We start from the raw sequence: 19,895 nt of genomic DNA on the forward strand, positions 1-19,895 counted from the left end.
CTCACTCCAGGATGTAAGCCAAGGAATAAAAAGTATTTTTAAAAATAAGCATTGGGGAGGCCAGCCTAAGATTACTTTATCAGTATCGTAAGTGTGAGATGTCAACTTAGAGAAACCCAGTATCAGCTCATGTCAAAAGTTAAAATGACCCAGCTCAGATTCATTTTCATGACCTGACATAGATCAGGATGTTTGTTCACTCTTCTTTCTTCACTGCTGAACTTCTACTGAATAGCTGCCCTATTTTCTTGCTTTGTGTTGTATTCATTCTCTGCTCAACTCAGAGTTTCCTCTTGCTTTTAGTCTTAAACCACACTCCCTCTTGCACAGATCCTATGTCTGCATTCTTCTCCTGTGAGGTCTTCAGATCAGTTCCTCATGAGTGCTGTTTGACACGATAATCTATGCATGGAGTTTGTCTATATGAACCTGACATGTTGTCTGTTTTGTTGCTGCTCATGAATGTTGCTGGCTGTGGATCCCTCTTGTTTCACACTGCTCTGAAACGGACTGCAGGGTTCATTGGGAGGATCTCAAGCCACGAGACTGCTTCCTCAGGGGAGGTCAAGGCTGAAGCTGGGTCGGGTCTCTGATAGGTGGGGATTTTGGCTCGTCTAGTGGCCGACTTGGACTGTTTGAGTGTTGCCAGGCAAAAAGGAAGGTTTTGATTTACCATCGCGTCTTCCGAGCAGCTTGTCGCAATTAGTGATGTCAGCAGGGAAAGAAACAAATATGAGGCATTTCTTCAAAGAGCAAGCATACTCTTCCCATGAGTTCATTCTTTCCTCGGGTTTCTGAAGAGAAAAGGGGGCAAAAGTGCAGCCTGTTTCTCTTTGGCCAAGTTAGGTTTTGCAGGTCAGGGTGTTCTTTGTAATCTGCAGGCTAAGGTGTCACATTTAAACTGGACCAACTGGATTATAAAGCGTCAAAAACAGTGACAACATATAAAGTTGGACGGCATGATAAGTTTTGTTTGTATGTTTATTTCATAAGCCGTACTTTTTAGATGGATAGCCAATAATAAACTTAGTGACACATCTGAGCTGTGCCTCAGCTCTGCATTCTATTTTCTTGATTTAAACTGTATGACACTGTTTTTTAACACATTGCTTACATTTAGTTGCCTGCAGTATTTTAGACGATTTATCACAGCGCTCTAGTTTGTGAGCATTGGTTGTGTTTTTCATGGTTGCAGCTAGCAGTGCCAAGTTTCCCCACTCTCCTCCTGGCTGTAGGTATCCCATGCAGAGGCCATCTGTCTCTACTCCCCTAATGGTAAGGGTGGAGTCCTCTTTAAACACCTCCCCCACACACGCACTGCCACCACCACCCCGTTCCCTCTTATTTTCAAATGCCTACTGCAAAACAAACAGAGCATGGCATAGATGGAGTTTAGTTTCTTTGTGTGCTTTGACTGGCCTGAAAACTGACACGAGTCAGACAAACTACCTACAGTAGCAGTTGGGGTGTCGTGTCAGGTAGCAGCAGAATGTGGAGCATGTTGAAGAGAAGTTGGGTTAGAGACACGTGTCTGCATACATCAGTACAATGTCACGCATGCCAAGTATGTAAGTGTGCTGCAGGAGGGGGTTTTATCAGCCTGCCATCTACATTCTTGTTTCTGTCATAGATACGTTGTAGGTCTTGATCTCTCTGTCAAGCGTTTGTCTTTTTTTCTTTCGTCAAGCCAAACAAATGAGTTGCACTAGTAAGGTGACAAAAAAGAAAACAGCTGTTGTGATGGCTCAGATGACTGTGGAGTGGAGAATGTGTCTCTGACCCTGATTCTCCCCCACACCAGTGCACCCAGAGGACTCCTGTAGAAATAATGCAAACACAGGGCAACAAATGCACTGCAAAGCACATTATAGGACTCAGACTTTCTCCTTCTTCTTCTTCTGCTTCTTCTGCTAATTTTTCTTCTTCTTCTTTAGACCAGGCCATGATTCAAATGTGAGGAAAAGGTGTGGACATTTAAATTTTTGTGGCGAAATGAAATAATGACCCAGAGTGACTTTTCCAAATGTCATTTTCAAGCAGATGGCAAATAAGGCCACCTGGACTAAACAATTCAGGTTAAAAGTTTAGATGCAGGGCAGAGCTGTATTGGATCAGTCTGCACACAACCAGAAAGGTTTGAAAATGTGTGTGAGGAAGAAGAAAAAAACTCAGGAAAGCCCAAATGTGACAGTACAGCACGAACCTTCACAACACAATGCAACATACATTTAAGACTGAGCAGCCATTCAAACTATATGCCCGACTCGCACACATGTTCACACACTTATTTCTTATTTTGGAAGAGAGAAACTCAGTGTGTGTTTGTCCGTGTGTGTGTATGTGTGTAGTCACTGAAATTACAGGGGACGTAATGGAGCACGGGGAGCCTCAGCCTCATTGGCTGTATTCCTCACAAACCAAGATAGCATTGCTGTGGCTTACCGCTCACATTCATGCCAGCAACTCAAAATACCAGCCAGTGGACCGCTTTTATAAGCTTTACTCCATACACATCCGAGACAACGGACAAAGTGGAACTTTATGGCTCCCAAATATAACTTACTCTGCAAGCATGTCAAGAAACCCAAGAAATACTGTTTGATTATTTTGAATAAAATCACCTTTTTATGTTTTATGTATGCAACATTTTCACAAAGTTTAAGGTGGATGTATTCTGCTATTCAACCTGAAGCAGGGCTGTAAGTCTTTGTACGACTCTGAAAAATGAGTAAACGTGCGTCAATCAATGACTCATTGGTGCGATTGTTCTAGAAAAAAAAAACAAAACAGGAAGGATTTTTTCCATTTAGAGCACCAGCCAGAAACCTGCAATTTAAGATTTATTTCAGGTTACCTTTCCAAGATACAGCATTCATTCCCACCAAACTAGATGTTTTTGTTTGTTTTGTTTAAACACAGCTGCATGCCTGTCAGCAGTGATCTGTAAATTGATAGGGATGAGAATCTTTGGCAATAAAAATATCCAGTTCTGATTGTTGGTGTCATGGTTTGATCAATTCAAAAAGGAGAAAGAGGATTTCTTTGTTTTGGTTCTTAGTCCTGTACACAGTAGGGTTGGCACATTTACTCTGTACTCCATAGGCTGATGTGTTCACCTTTGGGGCAGCATAGGATTCTTGCATGCACCCATTGTATTATCATTATCCATCCATGCACAATGCACAATGTGTGGGGCACCCATCAGTACAACGCTTGTATACAATGTGCCAAACTATTGACTCCTATCATTTGCCTGCTGAGCTGCAAATGAAACTTAGCTGACTGTTAAGTAGTGCTGATTATGTCATTTTCTGATTAAGGCGTGTTTGCAGAAAATTACAGAAAATGTTGGTAGGCCGAGGCTCATTGTGACACACAACGAGCCTCGTGCCTACCAATTTCTGAAATTACCGTTAGCTAGAGCCTGGTGAACTCTATCACACTTGCAGATGCAGTAACTACATATTATTAGTAACACCAATTACAGACAAATGCAGAGAAAGCTCCTTCTGTAAAACTTATTTGTTTAGGTTATTTTTATATAGCTTATAAATAGTATATTGTTAGTTTTTTGTTGTAGAGTTTGTTTCTATTATTTTGTAAGAAACAAAATGGTGTCATCAGCATAAGGCAGTGGTCACACACTTACGGTCAGTGTGTCCTACAGTTATTCTATTGGTTTGTGATGTACAACTAGGCTAATTCTAGCATACGCCTCTTTTAATAGATATTGGTTCTCATATGTGTTAAAAGGTTGTCAAATCTAGTTTTTTTTCAAGATGAATCTTTTGACACATACAGATATGATACAAATGTGAAGACACAACCGTTCATTTCACCAAACTGTAACTTTTTGCTGTGGTACTGTATTAGTTTTTCTGTCTACAGTATTCAGATGGTCATTAATGTTCAAAGCCAAGTTTACGGGTTGCATTAAAAAAACTGTGGTGGGCCTTAATTCAAATTAAGGGCCTCATAAAAATAAGCAATGAAGCCATCCGCTGGCTTGCTTTGTTTCATCTCCTTCCAGTAAATTGTTTTCTTGCTTGTTTAAAAGGTGCTCTGATAATTAGCAAAAGGGACAGGCTGAGTGTCCTGTGGTGAGAGTGTGTTGCTTGTTAAGAGCAACCCAGAACCCAGAAGATATTTGCTCTGCTTTTCAACCACAGGAAGAAACATGAATGAAACAAATGGCTGTTAGTGTAACCATGGGAAAACTACTCAGAATGTTCTAATATATTGCTCCATTATGTTTGGTGCACACTGCTAACGTTAGAAAATTGGTCCAACATCTCACATAAGTGGAAAAAAAATGTGTTGTGGTGCAGTTAGATACCACATGCCTTGTGAGTATATGCTGATGTTCTGTTTCCAAGAGTTGACAGTCCTCCAGAAAAAAATCATCCTGAATTAGCTCATCTCAGCTACTGTTTTTCCAATTTAATATCGTCTGGTGATAGTACATCTATATCAGTGTTGTTACAACTGAAAAACTGGATGAGGAGACGCAAATTGAATCTTTGTGACTTCCCAGACAATTTTCTTCCACTGCTACACACCAGAGAATTAAAAAACATCTCTTAATTCAATGAAGTGACATTGTCATGAGAAATTCATTCTTCCCATTTTAATTATAAGCTCCAACTCTGTCTTTTGTGTTTCTGAATCCCATCTCTGTTTTTTCTCTCAGTAGGTGTGAGCAGTAACCAGGTAGTTGTTCCTGAAAAAGTGAATGCAGTGCTGGGAAAGAACATCACACTGGGCTGCCGAATAGAAGTGGGTCCCAGCCTCAGCTTCACGCAGAGCTCCTGGGAGCGTCGTCTTCCTTCGGGCACTATTACCCTGGCAGTATTCAATCCCGAGTTTGGAACCTCATATTCTTCACAATATGAAAAACGCATCTCATTTGTTTCCCCTTCAATACGAGATGCCACCATTACCCTTGAAGGAGTTGACTTTACGGATATCGGGTCCTACACCTGCAAAGTGGCTACATTTCCTTTGGGCAATACACAAGCATCCACCTATGTTAATGTTTTAGGTAAAGTACTGCTTCCTCACTTCACTTCCTCACTGAGTGGTTCTTCATATTGTCCTTAAATCTCACTTTTTAATGAAGGTCATTGTTTGTTGTGATTAAGCAAAGCCTAGGTGAGCACTTAGTCTCTGCCCTGGAGGAAACAACGGGTCCCTGAAGCAACCTAACGTTTAAATTAAAGTCTGGACACATGCCATGTACATTTAAATCCCTGCAGGAATCTAAAGCTGCATAAAGGCTGCTTTGGTGTGGTCCCACCTATCTCCCTCCCCCACTGTTACTTTAAAAGAAAAGCCAATGTAACTGTTTTTATATTCACAATATTATATCAAAATGTTTCACAGAGTTTCCATGGCGTCCTCTGTAAAGTCACTTAGGCCCTACATGCAAGACACAAAACGGAAACCTTCTCATTCAGCAAGCACATAAATATAATGCAGCAAGTTCAGAGTGTCCCAGCTCAATGCAACTTAGTTGCTTGCAACAACAGTTTAATTGTAGGGTGTGACACAGGGTGACTCTCATGACATTTTGTTGTGTTTTGCTAAGCTGGATTACAACTACAGTCTGCACCTCTTTCCCTCAAGACTGTGACGATTGTTGATAGTTTTCTCTCCTTTAATCATTTGTCCATTATGTCCTTAAGTGATAATCAAAGCAAGGTTATTTTCCAGGTCACTAAACTAAAAATGAAAACTACCTGTGGATCCCCTCTGAGCTTCCAAATAAAATAAACAAAACAAAGCCGTATTATATTTTAATGGGTTTTCCCATTATTTTGTTCTTATTTTATTCAAACACAAAGCATACATAGAAAGCAGCATATGTTCCTTTACATAGAAGTTTCTCACTGTAGCCTCACTTTCCAGAGGAGCAGAAACACTGAACTTTCCCTGTGGTCAGCGTATGTTTCAAGCCCTAAATTGGTGCCGGTGCTGAGAGGAGGAGATTGCAGTGTAGGCAGCAGGTTCTCATCTCCCTCCAGAGACTGAAGGAGACTCTGATGTCTAATGAGTGGTACATTAAGTGCTGCTGTGACAGCCACGGTGTCTAGAACCTCACAGGGTTCAGTTACAGATTTCTGTCTTCTCTGAACACCTTCTTGCATATTTTGTTTTTGTTTTTTGGGGCGTGGGTGGGTCTTATATGGATGCATATATCCGCACTCAAACACAAAAGCACATCCTTAGTCCTACTTTACATTTCAGATGTAATTAGGGTGTGGTGTATATTCTTTGCAGTATGATACATGTCAAGTGGAATGTAGATTATCCCACAGGGTATTTTTCTGTGAGAGTGCACATCACGATTACAACACCAAAAGTCAGCAGGTTCAGAGAGGAGTGCCTTCCTCATCTCTGCTTTGTTTAGAGGTGACTTTTACAGTTTCCTCAGCCACTCTTTTGATCATGCAGCCCCACTGTAACAAGTCCAATGTGAACAACAACCACAGCAAACAAGAATTTCTGAATAAAACAAAGGTTTGTGGAGAAAACGTTATTGTTAATCCAGCATACGATTGTGTACATAATATTGGTTATCCAGTGTAAATCAAAGTTGTTTTAGTTTCAGCTTCAGTTTGTAAGTTAACTTAAGATTCCCAGTTTTGATTCCTGTTTATACTCTGAGGTTTATGCGAAGACAGATGACTGCGTTTTCGTTCCTTTCAAGTGGACTAAAGTAAATCAATGATACTTTCAAGCCCATGAATAATGCACCAAAGTCACGACAAACTTCATAATGATCAACAGGTGCAACAGACATCGGGTTAATTTCAAAACTCACACAATCTTGATGCAAAACTTGCTGTGAATAGTATCAGTATCGTGAGGCACAATCTCAATAATTGTATTAGCTTTCTCACGTTCTCTTATTTTATCTTTGTGTCAACAGTGACTCATAAAAAGGGCCAAAGCTTTTAAGGAACAGTTCAACAGGAAATGTGCTATGCTATGTGAGCCAAAAGTCCTCGACATTAAACAATAGGAAAGAACCAAAGGAGGAAATTTTGACACATGACCCAATGTTTTCAGATACTTGCAGGGCAAAAGGAAAACTACTGAAAAAAAATTGTCTGTCTTTTAAACAAAACACACTAAATTTACTGGCAAGATGTAAGTGTGTACTAATAAATCATCCTGCTGATAACTCTTTAGAGGCTTAAGCTCCTCTGACTGTTCATATGGCCCAAATTGCAACTCTGTTCTTGAGAAAAGAGCCCAGCAAAGAGATGGCTTTTTCCAGTCTGTTGCCATACCCGATTTACTTCTTCAAACAGTTAATATTTCCAATTTGTATTTTTTATGCTAGATTTTACTGTAAAAATGTCCAAGTGTTTAAGTGCATGGCCATTGACCATGCTGTTAAACCTTTTCTTTATAGAGGTTTCCACTCAGCGTTTAGTCTGCATTTGTGGACAGGAAAGGGCCAGAGCAGCCAGCTTGCTGAAGGGAAATCGTTACCCTTTCCCCCAACAGATTTCAACTCATCCAAAGCGTCCCCCTCCCTTTTTGACAGCAACTTCAAATTAACACCCCTAAATGATTTAGGTACTCTGATGCTTCAGCCAGCTCGCGTCCGAACACAGAGCTGCTACTGTTTATAGTCAGAGGCCTGCAAGGAGGGGCAGGGAGGAGGGAGTGAATAATGTGAGGTAGAGGACTAAGAGCAGCGTCCCCACCCCGGGACAGGAGACGCCAGGTTATTTTTGGAAAAAGGCGGTGCCGGTAGTTATTTGAATTTGTTGTTGGAACTCCTGCCTGGCTGGGGTGTCTTAAAGATGATGGCCTCGCCTTGCAGCGCGTGCCCCCGTGCACCACCTTTAAAACTGTCACCACTGTAGTAAGTGGAACAGCTGTTAGTCTTCATTTAAAAAGAGGCAGCTAGGGGGGAGACGGTTCAGATTGTGCACTGCGGGACAAAGAATAAGGCAATGGTTTGTGATATGTTTATTTTGTGATAGATTAGAATAAGACAAACAGTTTTTACTGCTTTGCACAACAGGTAGAGAGTTGAATTCTAGTCATGTCCCCCTCACATGGATCTGTTTTGTTTCTCTGTTGAGAAAATCCTTGTTGCGTTTAAACATTTGGGTCATTCTCAGGAAGCTGGTGTAACATTACTTCACCTCTAAAGTGCTGAGAAGAGTACGGTAACTCAGCTCCTCGTCTTCCAGTACAACAAAGTCAAATATAAACACAGCACAGTGTTGGCTGCACAGTGTTTTTCTTCAAAGTCACATGCCTGCTTCAGGTATTGATGCACTTTTCACAGAACAGGACTAATGGAGGTTACTGCTTTGTATTACCTTCACTCAGACATACTTTATGTTTGACACACAGCAATAAAGAAGTCTCCACAGAAATGTGTACATATAATTGAATAGCGTGGTTCATAAATTTTTAAAGCATATAGGTGAAATGGAAGAAGTCAATCTGTGCTCTTTTGGCAGTTAAGTACACTGAAGCCTCCGGGCATTATTTATTCATATTCGTTCACAACGGGATCGATATTCATTTTGTAATCTTTCCCCCGTTCTGTCATTTCTTCCCCCTCCCCCTTCTCTTTGCTCTCCCTTTACACAGTGGAGCCAAAAGTGTACGTGTCCGCAGGCCCCACAGCTCTGCTGGACGGTGGCAATGAGTCACTGGTGGCCACCTGCATTGCAGAGCGTGGTCTTCCTGAAGCCGAGGTCTTCTGGGAGACGGAGCTGTACGGGCGATCTGAGAAGCAGAGTCAGAATGAGGCAAACGGCATCACCACCGTACATGTGCGCTACATGTGGCAGCCACGGAGCTCCGCCCAGGGGAAGACACTCACCTGTGTGGTGAGACACCCAGCCCTGCAGACAGAGTTTCGCATACCCTACATGCTAAATGTCCAGTGTAAGTAATGAAACATAAGACCTCCTTCCAATATAGATACCTTAGTTTTGGCTAACTGCAAATACACAGTGTGGCTGTAATACCAGTGTTAAATTAATTGGCTGTATTCCTGCTGAGGAAGAGCCTAGGAATCATCCTTGCGGGCTTAAATTAACATTGGTTTTCTAACTTTGTTTAAAAAAAAATGTAGCAGTTAATAAAATGTACTGATTCGGTATTAATTAGTAAAATAACAGATAAAAACAGGCTCAAGGTAAATTTAAAGCACATTATCACAGTCTTGTTTTAGCTCTGAGAGAATGTTTAGGCTGCTCCATACTGCTTTCATTTACAGCCACAAAACTATACACATGTCATGAGCTTCCAAGAGTCAGCTGAAGTGAAATAATATTAGTAAAGTTGTGTACAACACATTATGTTACCATAAAAGCGATAAAATCTACTGAACAAGCATTACACTCAGCCAGTGTCCTCCTTGTGTAATTTCTCTATCACTCAACATAATACGTTTAAAGGAAGAGGAAGGGGTGCTAAAACACTGTTGTGTCAACTCACATAACCATAGATTTCAGTTAAGTTAAAAATAAAATTCTCCCAACACACAAAGAAAAGCTGCTGGCATAACTGTGTGAAATCCCTCCAAAGTGCTGATAGCTTCCTTCTTGCTATGTTATCTCTCACACTAGTTGCTGATACTGTGATACATCTACCACTTTGATCTGGCATGCAAATGTCAAATCTTTGCATCCTTGTTTTTAATGTCAACACTGAGGCTGCTAATACAGGTAAATAAAATTATTAATCATCACTTTAAAAAATCAGCTGTCTTTAAAACAAAAAAAAGTCTCAAACACAGCTGAAAATGTATGTAGAGGTAAAAGTATCAAATATAATCCTGCAGCCACTGCACTGAAATGCTTTTACAATATAGAACAAAATAATCATCATTATTATAACACTATATTTTTAGCCCTAAATCATCCAGTGTATTTTATCAATATTAACCCGTGCTGCTGCCTTGATTTACAATGAGCATGCTCAGTAAATGTTTCTTCCTCGCCTATAAAAGAGCAATTTAGGAGTCGTCTTAATGTTCTAATCATTGATGCATACTTCCTTGGCGAGCAGTAACGTTACTCTGTGTTTGGACTGTGTGAGTGCAGGCTAATGAAGGTGTTTTATGAAATATTGATCAGGCCTCAGCAGGAATTCAAGTAGCAGACTCGGGCTGCTGGGGGCAGCGGATGGAGACGCAGAAAAATCAAGGTTAATATGGGAAGAAAGGAGCTTCCCAGCTCAATAAATCACACCAAGTGCAGAGGCAAGGGATTCTAAGTGCAAAAGAAGCACAATTTCAACGTTGAACCGTGTGAAAAGGGTCAGCGGACATTGTGGGCCAAGACATCTTCTTGTGCGCAATAATGAGTTCCTCATTTATCCTCCAGAGAAATCAAAATGAAAAATTGGATATCTAAGACAGTGTTTGCCATGTTTTATTGCAGTGGCATGTGTTGGGCTTCATTTAGGCATCCTCCTGTCTTCCTTGATTTTTTTTTCCCCCTTTGTCGTGGCGACGCAGTAGAGTGTATTATTAGCTGCAGTTCATCTGCTGTCTGAGTCTGTCATTTTCGAACTTTCCACCAACCCAGGATCATTTGTTTGTTCGCTTGGCTCGCTTTCACCAACAGATCCTGTGCCCTGTTACAGTCCTGCAAAGCCTTTTCTTTGTCGTCGCTTGCTGCTGTGCTTTATAATACGTGCTTTGTTTCCTCCGGAAAAGCTCATTTGTCATCAAGCTGCAGGGATCACAATGACTAATTGTGAAGTCCAAGTCTTTTAACTTGAAAAAGAAAAAAAGAGAATAAATGATGGTCAGTGTGACCAACCCGACTGCAGGAGGAGGTTAAAAAAAGTACAGTAAAATTATGATTTTTAAAGATTTTTTATTGTATTTTGTTTTACAGTTGCACCAGCGGTATCCATCATGGGAATTAGCAAAAATTGGTACGCTGGCCAAGCAAATGTGAAATTAAACTGTGAAGCCAAGGCCAACCCAGCTGCGCGTCAGTTCACATGGACCAGGTCAGTATGCCTCAACAGTCTCTGATATGTGAAATATAAAAAATGCATCATATCTCTCCCACATATTATTATACTGGTCAATCAAATAGCTCAATAATTAACACAGTTACTTGCAAACTGTGAAAAGCTTACAAGTTCTTTCAGTTGTAATTCAAATGGATAAACTGACTAAATGTGGAATAAACTAAATCTGCAGTACCCAGGCAGGGGATTAATTTGGAAAGGAAAGTGCTGAAGGCAATCCAAGAGCATTATTGCGAAACAGAATGCATTAATCATTTCATCTGAGTTATCTTGTTTGCACAGCACCACCAGCTATAGATCTAAATTTGGACTTAAGGAATTCAAGGCCAGGTACTGCTTAGACTCAGCTGTTGTAACCTTTGCAGCGCTGAGTAGTGTTTGAGTGCTGTAAAAGTGACGCCCTTGTCAACTCATAAACCAGAGAAAAATCTTTTGTTGTCTTAAAGCAGTCGGGAGTTTATATTCATGATCTTCACTACTGAAGAATGTAAATAATAGAAGACGGGTAAATACTCTCTATGGGTCATCAAGTAAAATCTCACTCACACGGAAGTACACTGAAACGTGTGTGTTTGCTTAGTTGATCAATAGCTCGTCCAGTACCGGGCTCAAGGGACTCTTTATTAGCAATTACTACGGGACTGATCAGCTGTTGTTTGGTTCATTTGCATATATCTAAGCTGGGTTTAAACAAACCTCAGTGAAGCAATGAAGTGAAGAAGCCTCAGTCTATAAATTACCTCCAGCATAACTTTCGGGCCTGGACACTGGAGCTGTCGAATGCACTGCTGCACCCATCGGGAAGACTCCCTGCTATAAATAAAAAGATTCCAAACAGTTCATGCATCAGAGCAGCGCTGGCCTATTGGCAGCTCTTTGTCATCATCTTGCTTTGAAAACAAGAACTATGCTCTCATTTGGGCTGACAGCCTCAGTAAAGTCTAGACAGCCAACCTCTTTTGGGCCAGACCTTGTGTTCATGCAGAAAGCTTTTTCCTCTCAACTGATGGCAGAGCAGGCAGCTCAGATTATCGTGCGATCTTATAATAGTTGCACCAGGAAAACTGGACCAACAGCGCAGTGATGTCATCGCAAGTCTTGAATAGCCTTTTTCAGTTGTACATCGAAAATGATTTATCTTAAATATGAAGTAGTGATGTTTTTTTCATTCCTGCAGGCTTTTTTCTCTGATGTACAGCACGCTGAAATGTCTGTCTGTCATGTTTAATTTGTGTACAGGTTGGATGGCTTGATGCCTGAGGGTGTTGAGATCTCAAACAATAGCCTTGCTTTCACTCGGCCATTGGAGCGCAATGATTCTGGAGTCTATCACTGCGAAGTGACGAATGACATTGGTACCAGCAGTCAGGTTGTGAACATCTGGGTACAAGGTATTTTTTCTCCCTTTTCTCTCTCTCTAGCTATATAACAGCTCTCTTGTTGCGTTTTTTTGTTTTGTTTTGTTTTTTTGGTTTTGTTGTTTAACCATCTCCAGGGTTTTCACAAGAAAAGCTGTTAGACTAATTTAGACAACTAGTAAATTAGTTGCCAGGAAGGTCCCTAAAAATAAATCAAGACAGCCATTGTATTAACACCAAGAGGGGGTCAGCTTAGGCCCTGCAATCAGATTAGAGTGAAAACCCTGATGTGATCTCAGGAAATCTTGAGAGCTTACTTACTCTGAAACTAAAATGAATAACTGCCTTTTTGCATTTTTCATGCTTTTCTCATGTAGGATTAAATTCTTATTTAAATCAGGGCCCATATCAACACTTCTAGCAGAGCTAAGTCTTTATATACGTATAAATGCCCCTGCCCTGATCCGCTTTCACACATTCCTGGCAACAGAGGAGCACGGGGTGCAGATAGAGTATCAGTACCAAACGTTTCCAGTGTTGTGGCTTTGGCAACATTAGATGTTTCAGATAAGGAAGCGGGTGTTTACCCCTGCTTGCTCAGCAGAGTATGCACTCATGTAGCCTTTCTCTGTGTTTTGTTTGAGGTCAAGTTTCACAGCAGGACCTAATGAATTGTGCTTGCAGATTTGCAGTACACACAAGTTTGTTTTTGTACACCATGAAATACGTTATTTAGGAGTTTTGTTTTGTTTTTTGCAGCAGCAGCAGCAGTTGCACAAATTATGATCGCATTAGTTTAATTGAGCACTTCAGAAATGAGACTATCAAGTAGAGAAAACCTCTTAATTGTATACTGGGGTTTCCCTGCAGTTGGCTTTGTTGAATGTTGTAGATCCATTGATATAAATTCTTGTCATAAAACATGCAGCTCACTGAACTGCCCCCGTCTGCCATCAGGGTGTGGATCCTGAGAACTCTACATCATTTTATTTTCATTTCTCCTCTCCTTCTTTTAATCCTATTCCAAACAAAGCTACTGCTGTTTTTGGCCACGTATTCCTCTAACACACGCAGTCTTTTTGGTTTCCCATTGTCGAAAGGAGTGAGCTGGAGATGTCCCAAAAAAGGCTGTCAAGCTCCATCTGCGTGCAGGCCTGGTTTGGAGTCCCGCTTCAAACAAAAGCACAGCTGACATCCTGTCCGAGATGGACTTGCGCTGAGCAATTATCTTGCTTCTCTTGTCAGATATTACAACTTGGACATGCGGCCCCTTGCCTCTCTGTCCTGTACAGATAGTTGGGTTGAGCTCAGTGATATTTCCTCCACAACCCCCCCCTCCCTGGAGCTGTTTGGTGTAGCTGTTTCACATTCCCAGTTGCGTACGCAGCCTTGTGGTTTTTGGCCGCTCGTCTCTCAAATGATCAGCTACATAGTTGCAGACGCTCGTAATCTGCGTGGGGTTAAAATGTGCCGCTGCAGGGTGGGATTGATGGTGACTGATGAAGGAAGCGATTGCCAGTATATCGGTTCTCCGACCTTGATCTGTCTTCCTTTTCCTCTCTCCTGCTTTTGCTTTACTCCTGATCCTTCAGGCTCACACACTGTGTGTAATTGTAGGTAATTAGATTCTTACTCAGTTACCAAATCATGGAAATCATTATAGCTCTATGGGGATTCAGATTTTGATAACTAGTACTTAAGAACCTCCTGGTGATGCAGACCTTTTATTAGTGCGAGTCATATTGCTTTGTAGTCGGGCCTTTGATGTGCCTGCGCACTGATCGACAAGGAGTGTCAGACTGCTCTTTGTTTCAGAAGCTGGAGGTCATCATGGAAGCACTTATCCTGACCTTGAGCTCCAGGCAGCCCTTTCCTCTGCAGCTGTAGCAGAGAGCAAATCAGATGCAGGAACCTCACATCGATCAGTGTTTCATCTTCTCACATGACTTCCCCACAGCAGAGTTTAGAGGGGAAAAAAGAGGGGAGAGCTAATCACACTTTCTCTGATGCGTAGGAGTGCACGTCCTCCGATCCCTCTCCGTCTCACTGTCATGTTCACGCACACATTGACATTTAACACTTAACCTCTTTCTGCCCTGCTCATTTCCCCCGTTTTGCTCTACAGCACAGCTTTCAGCAGGCTCTCTCTCTCTCTCTCAGGAGAGGCATGTGTCTGTGCAGTGTTGGTATAAATTGATCTAAAAACCATTCGCACTTGCTTTGTTACAGAACATAAAGTGTAGTCTTTCTTCCTTTCAGTTTTATGACTCGTCTCTCCATCTGCTGTCTTTTCTCTCTGGTTTAAATCATTTCATTTGCTCTGCAGATCCTCCCCCCACCACCGCAGCCCCCAGCACCACTGCCTCTGTCCTCCACGACACCCCTGGAACCGGCACTGCCGTGGACCGGCGGAGAGCCCCGTTCACCTCCCCCACCTTGGCGTCCTTACACGACAGCAGCCTGGGTACTATAGTTGGTGGGGCAGTGGGAGGAGTTCTCTTCCTGATCCTCTTGCTGATCCTTGGCGGGGCTTGCTATATGCACCAACGTCGAACCTTCAGAGGGGACTACTACACCAAACAGTATTTGGGACCCTCCGACATGCAGAAGGAATCTCAGCTGGACGTGCTGCAGCCGCATGAGCTGCAAGAGGTCTACGGGGACAAAACGAGCAAAGGCAGCCAGGATCTGAAACCCAAATTGGGTGGAGATATCATTTACCCCGACTACACACCTGAGCGCAAAGACAGGGACGACTGGGTCGACAGGGGAGATGCCAACAGGGGCTTCAAGGAGGGAAACTACTACCCAGATCACTACAACAGCCAAAACATGCACCCCTGCGGGCCTCCTGTGCACAGCCCCATTGTCAACAACGGCTCCCCCTATCTCCCGGAGGACTGCTATGACAATGGTACAGACAGCGACTATGTCTCCCACATGGACGGATCTGTGATTTCACGCAGGGAGTGGTATGTTTGAAGAAACAAGCAAATGGGGGGGGAGAAATGGACAGCTGACTGAGAATTATTTAACAAATGACAGATTTAAGTATCATTAAAAGTTGTGTCATTTCAGTTAAAGGATAAAAGAACATTTCTCAGCTCAGTCTCACAATGAGCTCTTTGAACAATACTGCTCTGCCTTGATTTTAACCACTTAAACCTTAAGGACATGGACATGGATTGCGTTTCACTTTTGTGGCATTTCAAGGAGCTGCAATTAAGCTGGAGCGCCTCGGTGATATTATCTGTGTAGGTTTAAGAGGCTTCAGCGTTCAGTGACGTTTCAACTGATGTGAATGAGGTTTTTCGTTCTCGTGTTTGCTACCTGTCTTTGTCGCAGGTCACATGTCAGGTGTTCAAACCCTTGTCAGTGAAGTATTTATTGCCCTGACTGACTGAGCTCTGCTCCCATTAAATTCTGTGGCATTAAAAAAAAAAAAGGATCTCATGATTGCTTACAGCCTTTTCGTACAGGCGAGCTGTTTATCATGACCACGATCAGTATTTCTAGCAAATTATATTGCATGGTTTTGTTTTGGGTTTGTTGTTTTCCAAAGTATGCCTGTAAGTGAAAGGGAAAGTCATGTGTTTAAAAGGGAGAATTACACAGGCATTGTACCAAAGGAAAAAAAGCTGACGTTACGTAGAGACGCTGCCCCCATGCACAGCTCTTCTGTGGCTTTTGTCATTTCACAGCATCTACTGGAACTTTGTTATACAATGGAAAACCTGAGCGCAGTCACGCTTTGTGGATATAGTTTTACTTTCAGCTCCAATTACTTTATTTTGTTATATAGTTGTTGTTTGTAAAATGCCAGACGGATTTGATGTCACAGCAGCTATGTACAAAGCAAAAGGGGCTAGTAAACCGCTCAACTCAACACACCTGATCTGATCTGATAAAACTGCTAATGGAAAAAAATCAGTCATTGCTATCTGCCATGGTTTTTTGGAAGACGATTTCTTTAAATATGAGACAGTAGAAAATGTTTGACACTTTAGGCCCTTACGTTTAGGTTAGCGGCACAGTAATAGCAGACTAATTAAAAACTATAATCAGTGAATGTAGCTACTTTGAATGGCTAATCCAGAAAAAGCGCAGACCCTAAGTAGAATTAAAACATTTGCTTTGATATTAACTTTATTTTACTCAGTGCAAAAATGTGTTAATTCAGTCACATTCATGCAGTGAAAAGCACAACTCTGTTATTACAGTTGCGAGCAAACATCAAAAGAAGCCACCCGGGCCTTGGCCTTCCCCACTTAGCCATGATAACAGGCTGTGATGCTGTCTTTTCCATTTTCCCTCCTCACTATCCTCGGATTTCTGTCGGTAAGACCAACACCAATAGGGTTTTTTTTTTTTTTAAACTTCACTTCAAAGTAATGTGTTATAAATACCAGATGTGACTGTAACGGCTGTCATCATCTAACATTACGCGGCTCCATAAACCACCAACAGTTTCACTGCTCCCGCTCGACACTCTAGTGTCGTGATTCATTATTGTAAATAAGCAACAAATGGAGAAGGAGTACTAATAAACTGATCCTTCAGTTTCAGATTGGATGTGTTTGTTTGAAGTGTGATTATTTGAGTAGCTTGGAAACGTCGCGAGCAGTTGACGTCACTACTGTACAGGCCCTAATGCTGGGGTTTGGCTCCTCTGAGGATACGAGCGATCATGGAAACAGGAAACTTAATCCATGAATGAAAAAATCAGAACCATGTAGGTTAAAGCTGTCTCTGCAATGACTCCCCAAGGGAAATATATATATTTTTTTCTTTTTTCCTACAAACAACAAAAAAGTTGGAACAACCTCCAGCAATATTAAGTTAAAGCTAAAAAGTCGACATCATCAGTGATCTCATCTGTTCCTGCTTGATTTGACCTCAGCCATTTGTTTCCTCAGGAATGATACATGAATCAAAGTGACCTATGCTAAGGCTCGCATGAATGGGAAAATGTACCCTTTTGGAAACGCACCACTTTAGTCAGCTTGTGTGTTTGTAGCTAGAGAAAAGTCCGTGAATAACAGGAGGTCAGGTGTATTTATTATTATGAGGTTTAATAGATTTTGGACACACTTAAAAAACCAAAACCATTTCTCTGCCCTTGATTTCTCATGCCAGAGCTTCGGTTGAAGGTTTAGAAGCTGAGAATAAACTACTTTAATCTCTTCAGCTCGCTCTCACTCTCATCGCCAAAACACACGCACCCGCCCGCCACACATCTGCCACTGCAGCCCACATTCAAGGAGCAGTCCTCGCCTCAGACTTCAGGCTTTTTAATTAACTTTTATTTTTTCCCCCCGTCATCACACTCGGCGACAGAAGTGCCCGGGCTCTCTGATATATAGCACGTCCATGTCTGCATGTGCGTTTTGTTTCTTTTTTTTTCTATGGCTGATGATTCATAGCTGTCTGCTTCAGTTTCTTATTCAGTCTCAGCTACATCTCAGAAAGACAAAAATGAGCTGGAGTGATGAATGTTTTTTTTGTTTGTTTTTGTAGTTGTTTGCATGTAAATGAAACTATTTGCTTTTTATTTCTCATCACAAATGTTTCTATACGTGTACATATTGGGATTAGGTTTAGTTTAGGATTAGCTGTTCTCTCGGTTTGGTTTAAATGTTGGTGTACAGTTTGTTCTGGATTCCCCTACTGAATAGTTGGTGCCTTAAATGGGCTGAGCAATGCACAAGCTTAGGAACTTAAAACTATTAATATCATTAAAGAGGAGGACTGACTGGTTCTTTAATATGTATTTCATCTCCATATTTAAGATTTGCTGTTATCAAAGCATTAGAGTTGACAAAAGGTTGATTGTCATGCCTTATACGTTTTAAAAAAAAGGACACATGTAACAAGTTGGTTACTGAGAGAATTGCAATAAGCAAAGTTTCACTGGGAATTTAGTCAAGCCAGATTCATAGAAAATATTATTGTCCTGTAAATATGCTGGCTTTTTTATCATTATTATTATTATTATTATTGAAGAATCTTATTTTTTGTATGAGGTCTGTAATTTTCTGAGTATTAGTTTATCTTTCGAGCGTTGAGGAGCTTGTCTCATGATAACATAGGCGGCGATCCTGTTTTCACTGCATTTTGTATTTGTTCTTGAGAGTTTGTGACCAATTATTTTGTACATTGTCATTTGAATGATTGATGTCTCACATGAATCGGAGATGGAAGTTTGATAGATTGTATTTTGTTCCTTTGTTTGCAATAAAAACCACCATTATTGCACTCAGTTGTGTCCTGGGATTCTGTTTTCGCAAGGATTTTAAATTCTTTTACTTTAATTATCTTGCATAGAGGTTTCCCTTATCAAATTAAAGCCTGTCAGTAAGACACAAGACTAGTACAATAGCCTTGCAAACCTTACAGTTAAGTCCAATTGAGATGTGATGGGCATGCAGACTTTCAGCTTTAATTCAGTGGTTTCACAAAAATGTTGCAGTATGTTGGCTACACCAAAGGTTTAAAGGTTTCTTTAGCTTTTTTTAGTCTAGTTATGGCTTATTTCACTTGCATCAAGTTTGGAGCTCATATTGAAAATTCTTGTTAAAAGATAACAAATGCAAGTTCAACAGTTCTTAATGTCTTGATGCATGCTCAATCATCTAGGTACGTAAATCCCAAAAGGTTGATTCTGTCCATCTGGACGTAGTGTTTTCAATGGGAGAAACGCTTCGTCACTCATCCAAGTGACTTCTTCAGTCTCAGCTGACTGCAGGTTTCCCCAACAAGAAGGCCCTGAGTAAATGTGGTTGTCCCAGCTGTACATTTGTCAAAGCTGGGAAGGCACCTAAAGAAACCTCCAGCCGATCCAGGAGAGAAGGACAACTGCTGCCTAAGCAAAAATCCATAGTGATCACCTATATGTCAGGAATGTCAGAACAGTTGAGACGCATTTTTTCTAAACACAGAGTCTCTGTGGCTTTTAAACCCCAAAACAGGCTGCGCCAAAAAATTGGTCCACCCCAAGGATCGGGTCCCCCGACACAAACAGAGTAACATAGTGTACGCTGTTAAGTGCCAGGAGGATTGCCATGATTTATACATCAGGGAAACCAAACAATCTCTGGCGAAGCGGATGGCACAACACAGAAGAGCTACCTCATCAGGCCAGGAGTCTGCAGTCTATTTACACCTACAGGCCAGTGGACACCCTTTCAATGATGAGGATGTACACGGAGGACAGAGAGGATCGCTAGTTTGAGCGCGGAATCAAGGAGGCCATTTACGTGAAAAGGGAAAGACCATCTCTGAAAAGCATAGTAATGATCAAGGAACTGACCTCACAGGCCATTGCTCATTCAGTGGGCTGGTTTCAGTTATTGTGCAAATGTACTGTTTGCAAGGTTGGGGAAACCTGCAGTCAGCTGAGACTGAAGAAGTCACTTGGGTGAGTGACGAAACGTTTCTCCCATTGAAAAAGCTACGTCCAGATGAATAGAATCAACCTTTTGGGAGTTCTTCTTAATCTCTCATAAATTA

General features: G+C 41.4%; 1 protein-coding gene across 1 annotated transcript in view; it reads left to right on the top strand.

Moving 5' to 3' along the window:
* The window catches only part of LOC134641584 (nectin-3-like protein), a 43,678-nt gene extending 25,053 nt beyond the window's left edge, over nt 1-18,625 (top strand). The window contains exons 2-6 of the mRNA XM_063494062.1: nt 4,691-5,041; nt 8,623-8,922; nt 10,887-11,004; nt 12,268-12,419; nt 14,713-18,625. Of these exons, the coding sequence (XP_063350132.1) occupies nt 4,691-5,041; nt 8,623-8,922; nt 10,887-11,004; nt 12,268-12,419; nt 14,713-15,368 (1,577 nt within the window). The 3' untranslated portion in view covers nt 15,369-18,625. The remainder of the gene's footprint in view (nt 1-4,690; nt 5,042-8,622; nt 8,923-10,886; nt 11,005-12,267; nt 12,420-14,712) is intronic.
* The last annotated feature ends 1,270 nt before the right edge of the window (nt 18,626-19,895 follow it).

This window comes from Pelmatolapia mariae, linkage group LG14 (genome assembly GCF_036321145.2).
Source record: "Pelmatolapia mariae isolate MD_Pm_ZW linkage group LG14, Pm_UMD_F_2, whole genome shotgun sequence".
NCBI classification, from domain to species: Eukaryota; Metazoa; Chordata; class Actinopteri; order Cichliformes; family Cichlidae; genus Pelmatolapia; species Pelmatolapia mariae.